We start from the raw sequence: 19,517 nt of genomic DNA on the forward strand, positions 1-19,517 counted from the left end.
TGTCTTGCACGGGGTGGGTAGTCCCTCCACAAGTACAACTGTACCTCCATTTAAACTTGATATGACTGCAGAGAACCCAGGGAAAGCAAATGCCTACTGTTCCTACTGTAAGATCACAGATTATTTCCTCAGTCAGTGCCATAGGAGTTTACAACTGAACAGGTCAAACAGTGGATTCAAACAAATAAGCATTGTTGGAAATGTGGAAGGTCTCATGTGGCTGCTCAGTGCAATCTTAAGAAACGCTGCAACAAATGTTGAAGCAAACACCTGCTAATACTCCATGACATAAACTTAAAACCAAACCAGGATACTGCAGTAGTTTCAAGCTCCACGGCTCTGTACTTAGATAGACCTGGAACGACTAGCCCTGTTCTGCTAAAGGTAGTCAAGGTTTTGCTGAGACATAAGAACTACACACTGGATACCTATGCAATCCTTGATGATGGGTCAGAGCAAACTATCCTGTTGAGAAGCTGAATCTGAAAGACAAAGTGGAGGAATTGTCCATCTGAACTATACATCAAAATTTCTCAGTACAGCAAGGTTCAACAATGTCCTTCAGTATATCACCAGTGAAACAGCCCCACAGTACATATCACATAATGCATGCCTTTACAGCAGGCAGCTAGGTCTAGCACCACAGTCATATCCCATTAAGGCTCTTGTAAACAAATATAAACATCTTAAAGGTCTTCCTATCAAGCCCTTTGAAAAGATTCACCCTCTCTTACTGATTGGTGCTGACCAACCTGATTTAATCACCCTTGTTGAGCCAGTCTGACTTGGACCCCCCAGAGGACCAGCTGCCATTAAGTCAAGACTGGGTTGGACTCTTCAGGGCCCAGCTAAACTTCTGCTAAACCATCCTGACCCTCAACAGACCCTTTTCACTTCTGTGAGATCCCAGCAGGCAGAGCTAATGAGAAATGTTTCAAAGTTATGGAAGCTGGATACTCTTCTTTACCACGGTGAGAAACTAGTCACTAGTTCTAGAGAGGATAAAGAGGCTCTTGACCTTTTGTATAAAGAGACCACCAGGATTTACCTAAATGGTGTTCAGCACTATGCTACCCCCTGCTTTGGAAATCAGGCATGGTTCTTCTTAATGCCCCTAAAGATGCAGTAATGTCACACCTAAGGAAAAAAGAGAAGTATCTCTCAAGTGCATCTCCCCATTGTATGAACACATGTAATGATAAACATCGACTGGTCTTCAATTCAGTACAAAGGAATGAGCCTGAATGAAGCACTGTTACCTGGGCCCCATTAAGCACATCTCTCCTGGAAGTTTGATAAGATTCCGAGAGCATGGAGAGATATGGAACGAAATAGAGAAGTGGATGTCTATGAGTGGCAGGTGTTTCCCATTTGGGACCACCTGCAGCCCCTGTTGTGCCTCCTATGCATTACAGAAACATGTTTTTGACAGTACAGAGGAGGGTGAACCTTTGCAATTTGCTATACAAAAGAGCTTCTATGTTGACAACTGCCTCCAGAGTATGACTATGGTTGAGGGGGGAGGAAGCTTTGTTGATTATCTCAGGAAGCTACTAGCTAAGGAAAATTTTGAAATTTGTCAATGGGAATCAAACCAAAGTAGTGTAGTAAGTGAACTACCAAAGGAAACTCAGTCAACTAGTTCTGAACTTTGGCTATCCAGTAAAGAAGGTTTGCCCTGGCATTACCCCACTGATATGGTTAGGTTCAAGCACCACCCTTTAGAGTACAAATTGCCCACCATGCACAGTTTATACAGAATCCTTGCCAGCCAATATGATACTGTAGGATTCATCCTTCCCTATACAACCAGAGCAAAGATTCTAGTTCAGGAATTGTGGGCTAAACCTAGGGCAGTGGTTCTTAAACTGGGGGGCCGGTCAAACCTAAAAAAAACAAGGCTACTAACCAACAGCACTACTTTGTATAATTTAGCATGTTTTGTTTAAATAAAATGTTGAGTTTTAAAGGGTTATTTTGTCATACATTTTCTTTGGGGGGTGTGAAGGAATGCACCGTACACAAGGGGGCCGCACGCTGAAAAAGTTTGAGAACCACTGACCTAGTGAATTAGATGATCCTTTGCTACCAGACGAGCTTCTGCAGAAATGGCTTCAATCGGAGGACGAAATTCAATATCTTTCTGCTGTTACCTCCCACAGATGTTATGTGACTCCAGACATGGATAATGATTTTATCACAAGAGAAATAAATGCGTTCTGTGGAGCGTCAGAACGAGCCTATGGTGCTGTATCATATCTAAGAAAACAAGGCAACCAAGGGAATCTTAAACTGTTACTTTAGGTTATGGCAAATAGTTAACATATCCTGCTTCTTCTTAATGATGTTTTATATAAACAAGGTTTGGGAGGAGCTGATCAGACAATGAACTCAGCTGGCCTTCAATCATTAATCAATGAACATGGCTGGCTCTTAATCACTAATCAATGAACTTGGCTGGCTCTCAATGAACACGGCTGGCTCTCGATGATTAAGCAATGAACACGGCTGGTTATCAATCACTTATCAACACAACAACTTAGTACCAGCTCTATAAATAATCATAGAGTCCTTACCCTTAATTCTCTGGGACATTATTGCAAGATGTCCAGTCAAACAAACCCAGCACAGGAAATTCACCATACCACACAGGATTATCTCGGGCCTTCCGACAGCGGTCGGGATGTTTCAATCAAGCCCGAGGCCTCCCCACAGGCCGGGCGATCTTCCCGCATTGCTACACGAATCCCGAGGAGAAAAGGACCGTCTCCTCGCACCTCGCAGAGGCGCTCCCCACCATCACCGGCATCTTCATACGCTTCTGCTTCTCCAGGAATCCCCGACATCAAGAAATGGTCCATCCTAGGCCTCGAACTAGCTCTTGAAAATGCAGATATTCCATTCTCACGTTAACAAACAAAGGCGCAACTGTTCAGCCTACTCCGCGATAGCCGGAGGGCTACTCAACCCCCGCAAACAGCCGTGACAGCAAGCTCTGACTCCTCGTCTCTGCAAGCACGGAGTACACCGTACACCCGAAAGACACCAGGGAAAACACGGAGGTCTCAAAGACACAGCATGAAGCCATGCTTCCGCTCACGGCAACGGCTTCGCTCCTCCCACTGCCGCTTCTTTCTCCCGGCCAATGGCCTGCTGCCCCTCCGTCTCTCTATCACACGGGGTTGCGTTCAGCAGCAGCGCCGGCCGCATCTATTTTTCCTTCTCACATTTCTCCCATTTTTTCCGCAGGAGCTGACACGAGCGCGGCAACGGCTTCGCTCCTCCCACTGCTGCTTCCTTCTCCCGGCCAATGGCCTGCTGCCCCTCCGTCTCTCTATCACACGGGGTTGCGTTCAGCAGCAGCGCCGGCCACATCTATTTTTCTTTCTCACATTTCTCCCACTTTTTCCGCAGGAGCCGACACGAGCTCGACAAAGGCTTCACTCATCCCACTGCCGCTTCCTTCTCACGGCCAATGGCCTGCTGCCCCTCCGTCTCTCTATCACACGGGGTTGCGTTCAGCAGCAGCGCCGGCCACATCTATTTTTCCTTCTCACATTTCTCCCATTTTTTCCGCAGGAGCCAACACGAGCATGGTAACTGCTTTGCTCATCCCACTGCCGCTTCCTTCTCCCGGCCAATGGCCTGCTGCCCCTCCGTCTCTCTATCACACGGGGTTGCGTTCAGCAGCAGCGCCGGCCACATCTATTTTTCCTTCTCACATTTCTCCCACTTGTGCAGCAGGAGCCGACTCGAGCGTGAGGATGCCTCCGCTAACGAGTCAGGCCCCGGTTTTCGCTGCAGGAGCCGACACGAGCGTGAGGATGCCTCCGCTAACGAGTCAGGCCCCGGTTTTCGCTGCAGGAGCCGACACGAGCGTGAGGATGCCTCCGCTAACGAGTCAGGCCCCGGTTTTTGCCGCAGGAGCCGACACGAGCGTGAGGATGCCTCCGCTAACGAGTCAGGCCCCGGCACCCTCTATGACTTTTCAACCTGATATTTTCGCCCACGGATCGACCCAAAGCGTGAGGCTGCCTCCGCTAGCGGCTCCAGCGGCTTCTTTTTCTGTTGATTCTGTTCCCCAGACTCGTCAGCCTTTCACGCTGGCTACCGCAGCACCAATGCCCATCCCACCCAACGCATTGGCCTTGGAACCTCCCCCTGTCATCAATTCCATCAGGCAACAGATCCTCGCAGAAATTGAGGCAGTTGGCATCAGAAGCGGATCTTCCCCCAACACTAGTGCCTCCCTATTCAACTATAATATTCCCGTAAATCATCCACTCAAAGACCTTCTTACCGCCTCTCTAGATACTATACTCCAAGCAGTCTCAATGGGAACTCTTCAAACCTATCTGACAGCTTGGAGAAGCTTCAGAACTTTCCATCATTTACACCAGATCCCTTTAGCCAACTTCTCTCTACTTACCATAACATCATTCATATCGTACCTGCATAAAGTCAAACACCTTCGAATCAGCACAATTAAAGGGTATATGAGCGGAATCCAATTTTTTCACAAACTAATGTTAGGTTTACCCTCAACTGCTATCACTAATCCCCAGACCGACATGCTTTTAAAAGGTATTGAAAAAACCCAACCCAAGAGTCCAGATTCCAGGTTACCCATAACCATAGAAATCCTTTCAAAATGTCTAGCCACTCTTCGCAAAGGCTACTCCTCAGTACATACTGCCCGAACCCTAGACGCCATGTTCGTGTTAGCCTTTTTTGGTTTCCTCCGCTGTTCAGAATTCACTGTTTCAGCCACCTTTGACCCAAACCTACACCCAACCATCTCTGATCTAGCCATAATAGATGACGAAACCATCTCATTTTTTATCAAACACAGCAAGACGGACCAAATGAGAAAAGGACACCACATATACATTTTCAAAATTCAAACTCCCATCCAACCATACCAAGTTCTCAAAGCTTACACTTCCTATCGTTGCCACCAGATTAAATCCTCTTCCGACCCACTTTTTGGGGATGAATTCAACCGCCCAGTAACCCGCTTTTGGTTTCAGAAGCACCTAAAACAAGTTTTGCTAACATCTGGCTTCCCCCCCATGAATTTTCAAGTCATTCCTTCCGCATTGGAGCAGCCACAACAGCTGCTCAAAACGGACTCCCAGACTCTCAGATACAAACCCTAGGCCGCTGGTCTTCGGAAGCTTTCAAAAATTACATCAGGGCAGATCGTGCTTCCATCAAAGAAGCCCACCAAACACTCACGGCCCAGCAAACGGACATAAGATCACACCGTCACACATAAACCCATCATCACCCTCGATCCACTTCCCTGCCTCCGCAGAAGCTAGTACCGGCAACTCAAGCTGACACCCTCATCAAAATCTTACACAGCCCTACCACAACAGATTCCTTCTCAGATAACAACAACTGTCGCAGCGCGACCGCTCTTGCAGAAGCCCAAGCTTTTATTTCACTCTCTGCCACAGCAGATGCCTTTTTTAAGCCAGTATCGCAGCAGCGACCGCCCCCACAGGGGCCCGTGCTTCTTTCACTTCCTCTGTCAATAAAACCTTCCCTTTCCAACTCAGGCCAGTATCGCAGCAGCGACCGCCCCCGCAGGGGCCCGTGCCTTTTCCTCGATCTGCCGCAGCAGTCGACTTCTGAAGCCAGTATCGCAGCTGCGACCGCCCCCGCAGGGGCCCGTGCTTCTTTCACTTCCTCTGCCAATAAAACCTTCCCTTTCCAACTCAGGCCAGTATCGCAGCAGCGACCGCCCCCGCAGGGGCCCGTGCCTTTTCCTCGATCTGCCGCAGCAGTCGACTTCTGAAGCCAGTATCGCCGCTGCGACCGCCCCCGCAGGGGCCCGTGCTTCTTTCACATGCTCTGCCAATAAAACCTTCCCTTTCCAACTCAGGCCAGTATCGCAGCAGCGACCGCCCCCGCAGGGGCCCGTGCCTTTTCCTCGATCTGCCGCAGCAGATCATTTCAACCTCGAACCCCGTATCGCAGCGCGACCGCCCCCGCAGGGGCCAGTGCTTCCTTCACATTTTCTGCCCAGCAGAATCTATGCATCTATCGCTGCCTAAGCAGTACTGCTCCCTCTGGAGTTTTCTTCTTCCCCAACTACCTCATGTCTGGCTCCTCTAGAGCACAGCCCCATCTCAGGGCACAAACTGCTTCCTTCGCTCCCTTGGAGTCCTACCTTGCTCCTTACAGCACTACCTCACCTATTACCTTTAAAAACTCCCCGCTCTTCTTCAGAGTACAATTTTCTCCCTTCCCTACATATTGGCAGCAGCAGATTTTGCTCCCCCGGAGCCCCCTATATTCTTCAAACTACAGCCTTTGGGTCCAGGCCTCTGCCCCACCTCATATATCCTTCTCAACCTCTTCACAGCACTTCTCAACAGTGCCCGCTCTCCAGAGCTGCCTTTTTCAATTCTACCCTCTACTTCAGCATTTTCCCCAATGAGGGCCAGCACCTCGCCTTCTCAAGCCAGCCTTCTTTGGGGAATTGTTGTTCAGGCGGCTGTCCTGCACCACCTGCTCTTTTTGGGGATAACCCGGGTCAGGGCACGCCCCAGGCCCGGGGCTCCTTCCCCGGTCAAGGGACGAACGTTCCGAACTCGGGGGGTATTTCCCGAGCTCGGAACCTTCGCCCCGGGACAGCACGCCACTCACGCATATTAGCAGTCCCTCTTTATTGTCAGTGAGGCGAACTCGTAAAATGATGTTTTATATAAACAAGGTTTGGGAGGAGCTGATCAGACAATGAACTCAGCTGGCCTTCAATCATTAATCAATGAACATGGCTGGCTCTTAATCACTAATCAATGAACTTGGCTGGCTCTCAATGAACACGGCTGGCTCTCGATGATTAAGCAATGAACACGGCTGGTTATCAATCACTAATCAACACAACAACTTAGTACCAGCTCTATAAATAATCATAGAGTCCTTACCCTCAATTCTCTGGGACATTATTGCAAACCCACCTCCACCCCTTCGCCTCACTACGTACATTTAGCTCAGCACCGGGGATAACCCGGGTCAGGGCACGCCCCAGGCCCGGGGCTCCTTCCCCGGTCAAGGGACGAACGTTCCGAACTCGGGGGGTATTTCCCGAGCTCGGAACCTTCGCCCCGGGACAGCACGCCACTCACGCATATTAGCAGTCCCTCTTTATTGTCAGTGAGGCGAACTCGTAAAACAGATGATGTATGAGCGTGTGTAATCTTCAGAGGTTGGGTTAACCTTTATTGAAAACAAACAAATAAAGGGAAGTATTTTTTTTTACCATGAAATGCTTTGCTATGTTATAAGCCATGTTTCCAACACCATTATTTTACAAATGATGTAAATGCTAAATTTAGAATAAAAATCCCTTAATTCACAAAAATAGTTTATAGGCTCACTTGAGGTGGTTAGGGTTTTTAACTTATGCGATAAAGAGATAATGGGAATAATGGGGGATGGAAACACATTTGCTAAATAAATTCTGGTGTAGCGAACATTAAACCCAAAGGACTGACCCTCTAACATTTCCGCTAACGTTGTCTTTACCATATATGGGGCTCGATGTCGTCTTATTGTCCTTGCTGTTAGTGCCTGCATTCAAAACTCTGTCTTTCTTCTTTTGTGCACAGCATTTAGTTTGGCAATTACAAGCTGCACTATTAATAACTTAATTAAAGACTAAATTAATAACTTGCCCCAATCGTGACTGCAGTCATGTCTCCATTTTCCAAGCGTGCTTCGTTTTGTTTACTGTTGGTTACTAGGTTACCAATACCACTATCATTTACTCTAACAACTTGTTGGAAACGCACCTAATTCGCATTTCTTTGTTTTACTTTTTTTGCGAATTTCAAAAAGATTCGCTTTACGTTTGGATGGAAACCCAGCTCATAGAAAACTTAATTTCTACTGTGTTCTCTTTTTTATTTTCAGTTTGTATTGTTGTTCATTTGTGCAAACTTAGATCACTGTATTAGTTGTCTTTTCAAATGTACAGCTGGTGAACACAAGAGATTCAAAGTGTTATCTGTCACAGATGAGCTCTCACCCAAAAACTGAAGGTGTATTATGAGTCGAAAAAACATTACTGAATCTCTCTCTCTCTCTCTATGTGGAAATGCACTCATTGTCTCTCTGCATCTGTCTTTTGTCGTCTCAGTAGCTTAATGAATATGAATCCCTCTCATTTATTTGTTATTTATGGCCGTCCACTGACACAAAGCACATTGGTTTATTCTCTGAACAAATATGAGCTGATCTGAATGGCCTGTGTGTGCGCTTGTCCATGTGTGTCCGTCCGTGTGTGTGTACCTGTTTGACCAAGTGTCCAAGCGTCTGTTATTCTGAGCTTCTCTTTACATCTGAAACTCTTCAGCTTTCCTTTCTGCCTGTAAATACACACTTTCTTTTTTACAGTGTCTGAATCAGTTGTGTACAGCGATGTAAAGTGAAGCAGGTTTGTTGTGGTTGTCTGGACATACAGTGAAACATTGAGAGTAACTTGTGGTTGTCTTAAGAGTAACCTGCCTGAATCTGAGCAGTTAAAGTGGTTTTGGGTTTCTCTGCACCCTAAGGCTCTTTGTTATTGTGTTATACAGAAGAATCCCTACAAATCATCCCAACTTCTGTGTGTATGTAGATAAATCAGCCCAGTGTCCTGAAGTTGCGTATAAATAGCACGTAAAACTTGTGCAATACATACGCCCAATTCCACTTTGGCGTGCATATGATACGCAAGTCCTTCCCATTCACTTAAATGGTGCATCTTTTTTTGTCGTTTTATTTATTGGTTTCTCAATTTTTTTGCTATTTTTTACCATTTTCTCTTGGGTTTAGGGTTAGAACAACTTTTTGTTATATAAAAATGACATCCTAACCCAAACCCCAACTCTAACCCCAACTCCAAGCGACCATGGCTTAAATATGGACAAAAACATGCGAAACCTGTACATTAAATAACCTCATTAAGCAAAACGACAAAAAAGATGCACCGTTTAAGTGAATGGGAAGGGCTGGCGTATCATATGCATGTCAAAGTGGAATTTGGCGTATGTATTGCACGAGTTTTACAATTCGTGCTATTTTTTACGCATCCTCTTTTTCTTTGTCTCTCTCTCAATATCTCTACCAGCACATCGACGATCACATTGCTGTCATTAGAGTTTGAGCATACAATACTCTTAAAACACAATCGATCAAAGAATTGAAGAGGTATGACTTTATGAATCATTTGCAAATGTATCTCGGAAATCATGTAAATAAGTGAAGACGTTCAACTCTGTGATATCCCAAATGACTGAAAAGTAATTATTTTCCTCTTCTGTAAAACAACTTCAGAATTATCCAGCGATCGTGGCACCATGATGGCATCAACATTTTTACTGCAGTAATTATATTTTAATGGGTACACTTTTAGCGTAGGTTTGAAAGGAACCTAAAGCATCCTGTGTCAATCATTTTTAAAACGGTAAACGGGAGTCTCCGTGTCCAGCCGCAAATCTTTTGGCATCTCTCCTCCTTTACTGCATTTTTTCTTGTTTTACTTGAACTTGGGGCTCAAGCCCGACCAAGATTCAAGCTGCCTCGAGAACAGCAAGCCAAGTTCATTTACCATTAATTATTAAGACTAAATGGGCAGGCAAACTAGTGAAACAAATAAAAGAAAAAAAAACTATCCACCAATACTATAAATAAAGCAATTATTAATTTTCGTAATGCATGGTTGTTTGATCTTTACTTCTGTTTAAAACGTTATACATTTCACAAAGGAGGATTTTCAGCACTTTGTTCGAATTCAGCGAACCCCCCCTCCCCTCCCCACCTCACCTCACCCCCAGTGCGCAAAATGTACTTAACGCTGAAACCGGTGCGTTGTGTAATAAAGGTTGGGGAGCCCTGGTCTAGAGTCTTGTCAGTCAGTCTTTCTGGGTCATAGAGCTGCATGGATGCTTTCTGAATTAAGTTACCTGTCTGTTGTTTACGATGCTGCTGCCAGAGACTGATGGCACCAGAATTAGTCTTCAGAATCTCTATCTCTTTCTGTCTTACTTTCTCTTTCTCTGTTTCTGTCTCTTTGACATTCATTGTTGGTGTAAGATGGAGGATTTTGTCTAGAACCACACTGAAAGCCATATGATGATGAGACTGTGTGTGTATTTTAAAGGCGTAAGGATGTCAGTGTTGGACGTGCTGAATCAATAGACAGACTTGGATCACACAGACAGCTCAGTTGATATCAAGACTCCATGCAGTAAATGCAGTATTTATAAAGACTAAACGTACTGCGACCCCATTCAGCTGTATCAGCATAAGAGGACAGATCTTAGAATCATGTCAGTACAGATGAACGGCATGCAAGCAAGACTTCAAATGAAAACAGACATGTTTGTTCAAGCTTTTATTATGGGACACTGTAACACACTCGTTTGTTTTGATAAAAAGACAAAAAGTTTTCAGTGTTTTTTTGGCCTCCTAGAAACACACAAACTCTTCTGTCATACGTAAGACTGAAATGTTGTAAAGTTGAATGATGAACGGAGGCATGAGAGAGATGTCCAAGATGTTTCTCATCAGTTGTGACCTTATCTGTTTCCAGGCTCAGAACCTTCCAGAAGTCCAGATGGAGCAAGATGTCGAGAGCACCGTCACGGTCAGAAAACCCAAACTGCCCAAGCAGGCACGAGAAGATATCCCCAAAGTGCTGCAGGAGAGAGAGCGCAGCAAGCAGAAGATCCAGCGTTACGTTCGGAAAGACGGCAAGTGCAACGTTCACCACGGCAACGTGCGCGAGACCTATCGCTACCTGACGGACATCTTTACCACGCTGGTGGACCTCAAGTGGAGGTTCAACCTCTTCATCTTCGTGCTGGTTTACACCGTCACATGGCTCTTCTTCGGCTTTATGTGGTGGTTGATCGCATATATACGAGGAGATCTGGACCATATAGGAGACAACCAATGGACTCCTTGCGTCAACAACCTCAACGGCTTCGTGTCCGCGTTCTTGTTCTCTATAGAGACGGAGACAACCATCGGGTACGGCCACAGGGTGATCACCGACAAGTGTCCGGAGGGGATCGTCTTGCTGTTGGTCCAGTCCGTGCTGGGTTCGATAGTCAACGCCTTCATGGTCGGCTGTATGTTTGTGAAGATCTCGCAGCCAAAGAAGCGCGCCGAGACTCTGGTGTTCTCCACCAACGCCGTCATTTCCATGCGGGACGGCCGGCTGTGTCTGATGTTTCGTGTCGGGGATCTGCGCAACTCGCACATCGTAGAGGCGTCGATCAGGGCCAAGCTGATCAAGTCCAAACAGACCAAGGAGGGAGAATTTATTCCTCTTAATCAAACGGACATAAACGTGGGCTACGACACCGGAGATGACCGGCTCTTCCTGGTATCTCCGCTCATCATTTGCCATGAGATTAATCAACAGAGTCCCTTCTGGGAGATCTCCAAACAGCATCTTGCCAAGGAGGAGCTGGAGATAGTGGTGATTCTGGAAGGCATGGTAGAAGCCACAGGTAAGATGGGAGGCTCTTGGGTGTGATTGGCTGTCTGAAGTTGTTTTGGAATACTTCTGTGCGTGTGCTCTTCTGATAAATGTGCATCATTCCTTGGTCCGGATAACACATATTAAGACACATTACAATGAACATTTGTAAAAAGCTCTTTATAAATAAACTTAGATAGATGTTAATAATGTTGTGTACCGCTGCTGTCCTCTAGAGATGTTTAGTGTTTGGCTGCACTGAGCTGTTTTGTGTCATGTGTTAAGAGTTGTGCTCGGGTGACTTTTGGTATTGCAGACTGTAGTTAGAGTTTTGCACATGTAGCTCCAGTTGTGCTCACTGTCGTTTAGCAATCGAAAAAAACTGTAATGATTAAATGAAAATGAGCCCAAAAGTAGTGGCGGCTAGTGACTTCTTTTTCGAGGGCTCACGATGCGAAGCTCTTTAAATTGTACGCCAATTTAAAATATGTGTTTGGTGCGTCATGTGAACCACGTGCATCATGCGTCAAGTTTTAATACGAGCCTGCTTCACACAATTTGAAGGGGTTTATGACAAAAGAGATACTCGCGTTTGGCAGATACTGACTTAATCTCATGTATAATCAGCGTTTAAGTGTCTTAAGTGGCATATTTGGTTTACAGGGACATGAACAATGAAATGTTTACTTCCTGTGTCCCGGTAAACTGAACAGCTAAAAAAACTTTTTCATCGATCAATGACTGCCAACAGGTTTTTGTGACATTGGGGTTAGTGACTGGGTTAGGGGAAGAGAATATACTAGACCTTTGGTGAGTTAGTAGACATCACAGTTACGTCACTGTAAGCTGCGAGCGCAATGTGGTGGCAGAAAAACAGTGGAAATAAATTTTACACGAGTGAAACAAACAATATAACTCACTAGAAAATGTTTTGTTGTGATGTTGGGCGTCAAAATAGGAATGCAAAAAAGATGACCTTCATTTTTACAGTATACCGTCGTCGAAGACACCATTTGAAGATAAACGTATGTGTTTATGGTTGCAATAAAAGCCCTCAACCGGACAGACTGGAGTGATGAAATCATCTGGAAATCTTTTAATAATTTGAATAGAAAATAATTAGAGAAGATATCCGGTGTTCGAAGTCTGATCCCTCAATGTGTTTCTTTATAGCGTTTTCATCACGTTACGTTTATAATTTATTTAGAAAGATTAAAGATTTTAATTAGTTCATAATATCAATAATATCACCGTTTATTAAATATTTCATAACTTTTCTGTTTTCTTACTTCTTTTTACCTTACATCTTAGCCTATGTCTTCTTCCTGTTTGTTCTAATATTATGATAGTTATTAAATATATAAATATAGCACACACACATGATGTTAAGTCTATGCATATTAATTTGTATGTAAACACAATAGTTTTATAATAGCAAACACGTACATATAAGGAAGAAATAATAGAAAACAGGAAAATAATGAAATATTTAATAAATTATATTATACAGAATACATGATAGTATTGCTTTTATAAGTACTTCAGCGATTCATACAGTAAAAATAATTGATTTACCAATAAAGAACAATACATATACATTACATACATGCACACATATCAGTAGCCAAGCCATTTCAACTTTTAATTTATATGAAAAATAAACGTAACGTGGTGAAAACACAATAAGAAACATTACCCTAAAGAGAAACATAGAGTAAACAGACTTTTACAGAACACCGGATCCATAAAAATCACAGTTTAACCCTAAAACACTTCACACCGCTACTGCCGAGCTGACACTTTCTGACACCAGTTGAGCTCCGCCCACAAAAAAAAACATCATCTCTGTTTACAAACACACAAAAGGTCTATAACAGTCTGTACAAAAGAAAATACATTGCGTCTATTGAAATGTCCCCATAAACCACATATGCCAACATGTGTGTGTGTGTGTGTGTGTGTGTGTGTGTGTGTGTGTGTCACAGCAAGTTGTGGTGCTCTGTTTGTGTTGCTACTACATTCATATAACAACAACAACAACAACATGTCTTACACGAGTTCACCAGCATGTAACCAGACTGACTGAAATAGGAAGCAGACAAGAGTTAGGTGAAGGGCGGTTTTATATCCAGTCCTCTGGTTAGATTACCTAAACATACTTTTCCCAAATTGTCTTACATAACCTTTTGTCTAAAGAAATAAAAGTTGTTATTATGTCAAACAGCTAATCCTTCATTTAAATGACAACTACAGTTTTTCTAACTAAAATACAATTATTACATGTAAGTCTTTATGAATTGATATTAATATTTAATTTGTATGACATAAAATATTAATTTGTCCTTTAAATTTGTTACATTGCTCACATTTTTATACACACAGATGCACAACAAAAACACAATTAAACCCCCTGCAAAATGTTCTTGAGTTATGAAATATTGATTTATATTTAAATATGAGATCTGCACGGTGCAAACTGTGTTTTAGTGATTCTATATTTGGCTATGTGTAGTTTTAATGGTCTCCTGATATAAAGTGACATCTATTAAGTCCTCAGCCCACTGCTTTCACCGACTCAAGAACCCACCAAACCCACTGTCACTGTGACTGAAGAACTCTCTCATCTGATCCCAGTACAGCTGCAGTCCTGTTACAACTGAACTTTAGTTTCTCAAGACCTATAAACAACTCATCCTCCAATCATAGATCATGTGCAGACACACACACACAGGATTTCAGAAACTAAATAAAGTCTAAAATGGTGTATGGTGAAGTACAATTAGGCAAAAGAAACAGCGCGTTCACTTTCACTGTGATGCTATTTCGAGGGCTGTGAGTGCGGTTGTCATGGTGACAACGCAGCATCAGGAAAACCCACTGACATTATATAACAACATTATCTAAAGAGACTGTTAGTGTCATTATTATTGTTAGTATCATTATGATTTTGGCCACGGCTGCGGTTACAGTCAATTGCTATTGATGGTGTGTAATAATATCTGATGCGTTCAGTATGAAGCTCAACAGAGCGGAGGATCACGACGTGAAGCGAGGATAAATGAGACTGCGGTGTCCTGTAGTGAGCTGCTGAAAGTGAAGATGTGAGCATTAACGCTTCAGGCATCTCATTATTAGGATTATTTCTTGTGCTGTAGTTACAGTGAGGTCGTGGGTTCTCAGGGCACGACTGGGAAATAGGAACTGTCACTGCTGACCTGTTGTCATGGTGATAAGACCGCATCAGCACACGTGTCATCATAAAAAACACAAGAGAGAGAGACGGACACACACACACACACACACACACACACACACACTCACAGCCGACACGTTGCTGTTCTCTTAGTGTAGTATTGTGTGTTTGTCCACAGAGCTTGGACAGTGTGCGTGTGTTTGTGTGTCTGTGTGCATTTGTGTGTCTGTGAGCGTTTGTGTGTCCGTGAGTGTTTGTGTGTCGGTCAGTGTTTGTGTGTCCGTGAGCGTTTGTGTCGGTGAGTGTTTGTGTGTCCGTGAGCGTGAGTTCGGTTATAGAATGTGGTTGTCACTCCCGTAAATAACCAAGCGGTGTGTGTGTAAACACCAGCATGTTAAGGGTTAAAATACAGGAGTGACAAGAGTGCTCCAGTTCAAAATATTGGAATTGTACTGGTCTTATAGCAATAAACATGCGGTATGCTTTTGTTTTTCTTGATTATTTATTCGGTCTGCTGCTTCTATTAACATAAAAAATGTGAGAATGATCAACCCAGTAACTTAAACCATTCTCTGAAAGCTTATGAAAAATTCGGTCATTTCGGCTGTTTTGTGATTTAGGTAGTGAGTCTTATTATAATAATACTGCCCCTTAATCTGCACTATCCAACCACAGCACTGCCATTTAGTGCAGAGAGAAAGTCAACAAAATAATTGACAGCAAAATTGAGTTTCAATTTCAACAACCAGCATTGTGGTGATCAGTGTTTGCATTATCAGCTCATTTGCATTTTAAAGGACACACCCAAAACAGCACATTTTTGCTCACACTTACAAAGTGTCAATTTGAACATATTATAATAAATTATCTTTGAGGTATTTTAAGCTAAAACTTCAGATATGTACTCTGAGGACACCAAAGTTTTATTTCACATCTTTTAAAAAATCCCATAATATGACCCCTTTAAAGTGTTTTTCCCCACCTGTATCAGCGTGGGAGACACTGATCAGAACACTCTTTGACTGTTATCCCTTACAAAAATTAACCATGTTTTTTTTGTTGTAAAAGTGTAGTTACCATGTTTTTATTTAAATTGTGGTAAAACCATGGTAAAATGTTCGTAAGGGGTGTGCTTTGAGACGCCGTAATATCGTCGAGAGAAACAACAGAAATTCTAGTGTTTGCAGTTGTGGTGTAGCAACATGCCCATTTCCTAACCGTGTTTCTTTTTTTCGACCCCTCAGGAATGACGTGTCAAGCACGCAGCTCATACGTTGCCAGCGAGATAAAGTGGGGATACCGCTTCACCCCTGTCCTGACCCTGGAAGATGGTTTTTACGAAGTGGACTACAACAGCTTTCACGATATCTATGAAACCAACACACCCAGCTGTAGCGCTCGAGAGCTGGCCGAAATGACGGCGCGCTCGCGTCTGCCACTGACCTGGTCGGTGGCCAGCAAACTGAGTCAACAGGGGGCGCTGGACTCGCGTGATATTGCTCCGGAGAAGAGCCGCGAAACAGACGAGATGACGGAGAGAAACGGAGACATCGCCAATATCGAGAACGAGTCAAAAGTGTAGGACGAAACAAGGATCCCGCCCTCTCCTCTGTATCGGCTGAGGTCAGAGGTCAGCTCAGGAAAGCGCCCAGAGTCGGGCGGAGGACACGAACATCCTTTCACTGCACGTGCGCTTCTCTCTCAGCCCAAAGAGTGCGGCGTGTTGACGGATGAACTGCATGGTTTTCAAAATGATTTTTGTAAAGATAAGAAATGATATTTTCACATTTGTAATTCAAAGATTAAAACCTATATATGAATAATATATATATATATATATACACACACACACATACACACACACAAGTATATATATATATATATATATATATATTCTAGGGCTTTTGAGTTTGTATTTTTTTGTATGTATATATACATATATATATGTGTTTGTTTTGCGATGTGTGACAATTTGACCAGAGGTTGTTTGATAAATCTGACTCAACTGTACGTCTGTATATTCTGCCTTCTGAAATAGAAACTCTTTGGGTTTACAGACCTATTTAACCACGCATGGACAAAACAATCCCGTTAGGTGATTTTCTCTGATGTACATAATTTAAAGTACTGTAGGTCATAACAGTTATGGCACAGCAGGTCTTTATATTGGATGCAAATCTGAACTGTATGAGCACTGAAGAGGTAAATGTGGCATAACTGGGCAGCGGTGTGTGCGCAGACAGCAGACGACTCAGGACCAGATCCGCACCGGATCCAGACTTCAGCCGTCTTTCCACCGTACACGACGTTCGGACACAACTGTCAGAATTTTAAGTTGTAAATCTGTGCCAACATTGGATAAAAGCTCATTCCAACGCAAAAACCTTCAATATACGAACATTCACTGTAGTGAAATAAACAAAGTGAATGAAACAATAAACAGCTATGCATATATGCCAAAGACTGACAATATTTTTTGGAGAGAACATATGGAGACAAGATTGGCTTTTTTTAATGCGCACTTTTTAAATGAGGTCCACGGTGTAGTCGCATAACTTCAAATTTTTTAAAGTATCAAACAGATCTGAAAATGACGTATCTGCAGGTCGACACCTCACAAAGCCCATTTTTGACTCTCCATAGGGAATGAATGACTTGGGGTTTATTGCCCTCAAGTGCAGTTGAAAGGCCACTTTCGGCCCAGATCCGGTGCGGATCCGGCCCGGAGTCGTCTGCTGCGTGCGTGTGTAGCTGTGCATGTCTGCTCAAAATAACCTTCCGTCCTAAAAGCAGGACTTTTATTTCATGTTTACCTCCTGTTCTTCATCATCATAATAATTTGGTTATTTGCCATTTTAACGCAAAGGATCAATTCACCTCCATTACAATTCGGTCATCATTAGTCGCCCTCAGTGTATTTGAACTCTCCTGGAGTTTATAATAGTGACCCGTGTCTGTCGAATAAACTCTCAATAATGTTTTCTTATCTGAGATAAACTGAAATGAACCTTTAATATTATGCAGTGATGTTCAACCATTAATGTGGCATTTTGAATCGCCGATTTGAATCCTAATGAGAATTAAATTTGGAATCTGACAACACTTGGGCACTATTTCGTAAAAAATGTTGCTGTAGTTATAAAGTTGTTTGCCAGTAACTCACTGTAGATTTAAATGTTATTTACTGGCAAGAGTTTGTTCAAAGTTACATTAAACATTACCAAGTCTTTATCTTTACAGAACAAAACTATACAACTAACAGCCTCATGCAGGGCATTCTGGGAAACAGAAATCCTCATCAACCTTTTTCTATTTTTTCTTCAGTTTTTGTTTCCCAGAATGCTTTGCATGGGGCTGTATAGTTTTGCCAGTAAATAACATAAATGTAAATCTACAGTAAGTTACTGGTTAACAGCTGCCAGTAATATTGTCATTTCTGCAGACATTTTTTAAGAGAACTCTTTAAATAGAAAGAATCTTGACTGGTTTCTCATCACAGACGCACAGTTTGTTTTTTCTCCATTTTGTCAGACAGAAGCAGCTGATTTAAGTCTGACGAGTCCCTCACACCCAAAACCAAAGAGCCGAACCTTCACATCTCAAGTTAAAGCGTGACGTCATTCCTGCATCCACAATTACATGAAGTTCTTTTAATGTTTGTTCAATAACCAATAACATTTGATAAGATCATAATAAAATCCCACTGAAACATCAACTCTTTTGGGCGGTTTCCCGGACAGGGATTAGACTAGTTCTAGACTAAAAGAAATGTAGGAGCCGCCCAAACTGAAAACAACTTTTACTGACATATCTTAAAATAAATCAGTGCTCTTTGTTTTGCACACACGTGATGTTTTTAGTAAGGCATGTTTGTTAAAACTAGTTCTATTTTCTAATTAAACTAAGGCCTAGTCCTGGCTTAAACTAATCTCTGTTCGGTAAACCACCCCTTTATGATAAATCTCCCATTAAGCCTTGATAATAAAGTATCAAATGTGTCTATGCTGTCTATTAAGTGCCCTTTAAACTCCCTGCTGATCGCAAGCCATTCAAATGTTGTCCGAATTTTGTTCAATTTATTTACTTGGGAAATAATAAATCAGGAAGATTAACATTTTTCTTGTCTTCAGATCCTTATCTTAACCAGTCATGATGTGGTACATTATACACAGTGTTCATTCAGTAACTTCATTACGATTTTCTTGTTGATTTAGATAAATACTTGTCACAAGAAGATCATGAACTCAACATCTAGATCAGAAGTCTCTAACCTTTTTGTGAGCTAGGGCCCTGCTGAAAAATCCAGCATCAAACCAACATGGGAATTATGCTGGTCTATGGTGGTTAGCTGGTGGTCACCAGCATACCAGCACCAAAACACAACATACTGTATGCTGGTCTTGCTGTTTTTTTCAGCAGGGGGCTACCACAATAGATAAAACATCTGGAGGGCTACTTTCTTGATGTAATCTACTCAAAACCTTTTTAGTTTTACTTGTTGATTTGATTTGACTTTTTGATATGTTTTAGTATTGTTTAAAATGTTAACACATGTAAACCAAGCCAAGCTTATATTAAAGCTTATATGTTGGAGACCCCTGATCTAAACACATTCACTTTGGTTCGCCCTGTAGAAAATGATGTAACAACTGTAAACGAAGAATTGACATTTGTTTTGGAATATTTTGGATTTTTTTTTTATAAATGATTATCTGTAAACTTCATTATTTAAAATAATCCATGTGCATTTCCGGTCACATGGTACGGCAGGTGGGCGGGGTCCGGAAAAAGCAAACAAGAAGACCCAACTTCAAACGATCCGATCACTTCTCTCGATGGATG

General features: G+C 42.9%; 1 protein-coding gene across 2 annotated transcripts in view; it reads left to right on the forward strand.

Moving 5' to 3' along the window:
• kcnj6 (potassium inwardly rectifying channel subfamily J member 6) overlaps nucleotides 1-18,792 on the forward strand; it is a 31,529-nt gene extending 12,737 nt beyond the window's left edge. The window contains exons 1-3 of one of the 2 annotated variants that reach the window (XM_073874642.1): nucleotides 8,047-8,121; nucleotides 10,619-11,513; nucleotides 15,920-18,792. In XM_073874642.1, coding sequence (XP_073730743.1) covers nucleotides 8,062-8,121; nucleotides 10,619-11,513; nucleotides 15,920-16,257 — 1,293 coding nt within the window. In that variant the 5' untranslated portion in view covers nucleotides 8,047-8,061 and the 3' untranslated portion in view covers nucleotides 16,258-18,792. Of the gene's footprint in view, nucleotides 1-8,046; nucleotides 8,122-10,588; nucleotides 11,514-15,919 lie in introns of those variants that run through there. The other variant, XM_055207309.2, reaches the window with a different exon arrangement.
• Nucleotides 18,793-19,517: the final 725 nt, after the last annotated feature.

This window comes from Misgurnus anguillicaudatus, chromosome 12 (genome assembly GCF_027580225.2).
Source record: "Misgurnus anguillicaudatus chromosome 12, ASM2758022v2, whole genome shotgun sequence".
Lineage (NCBI taxonomy): Eukaryota > Metazoa > Chordata > Actinopteri > Cypriniformes > Cobitidae > Misgurnus > Misgurnus anguillicaudatus.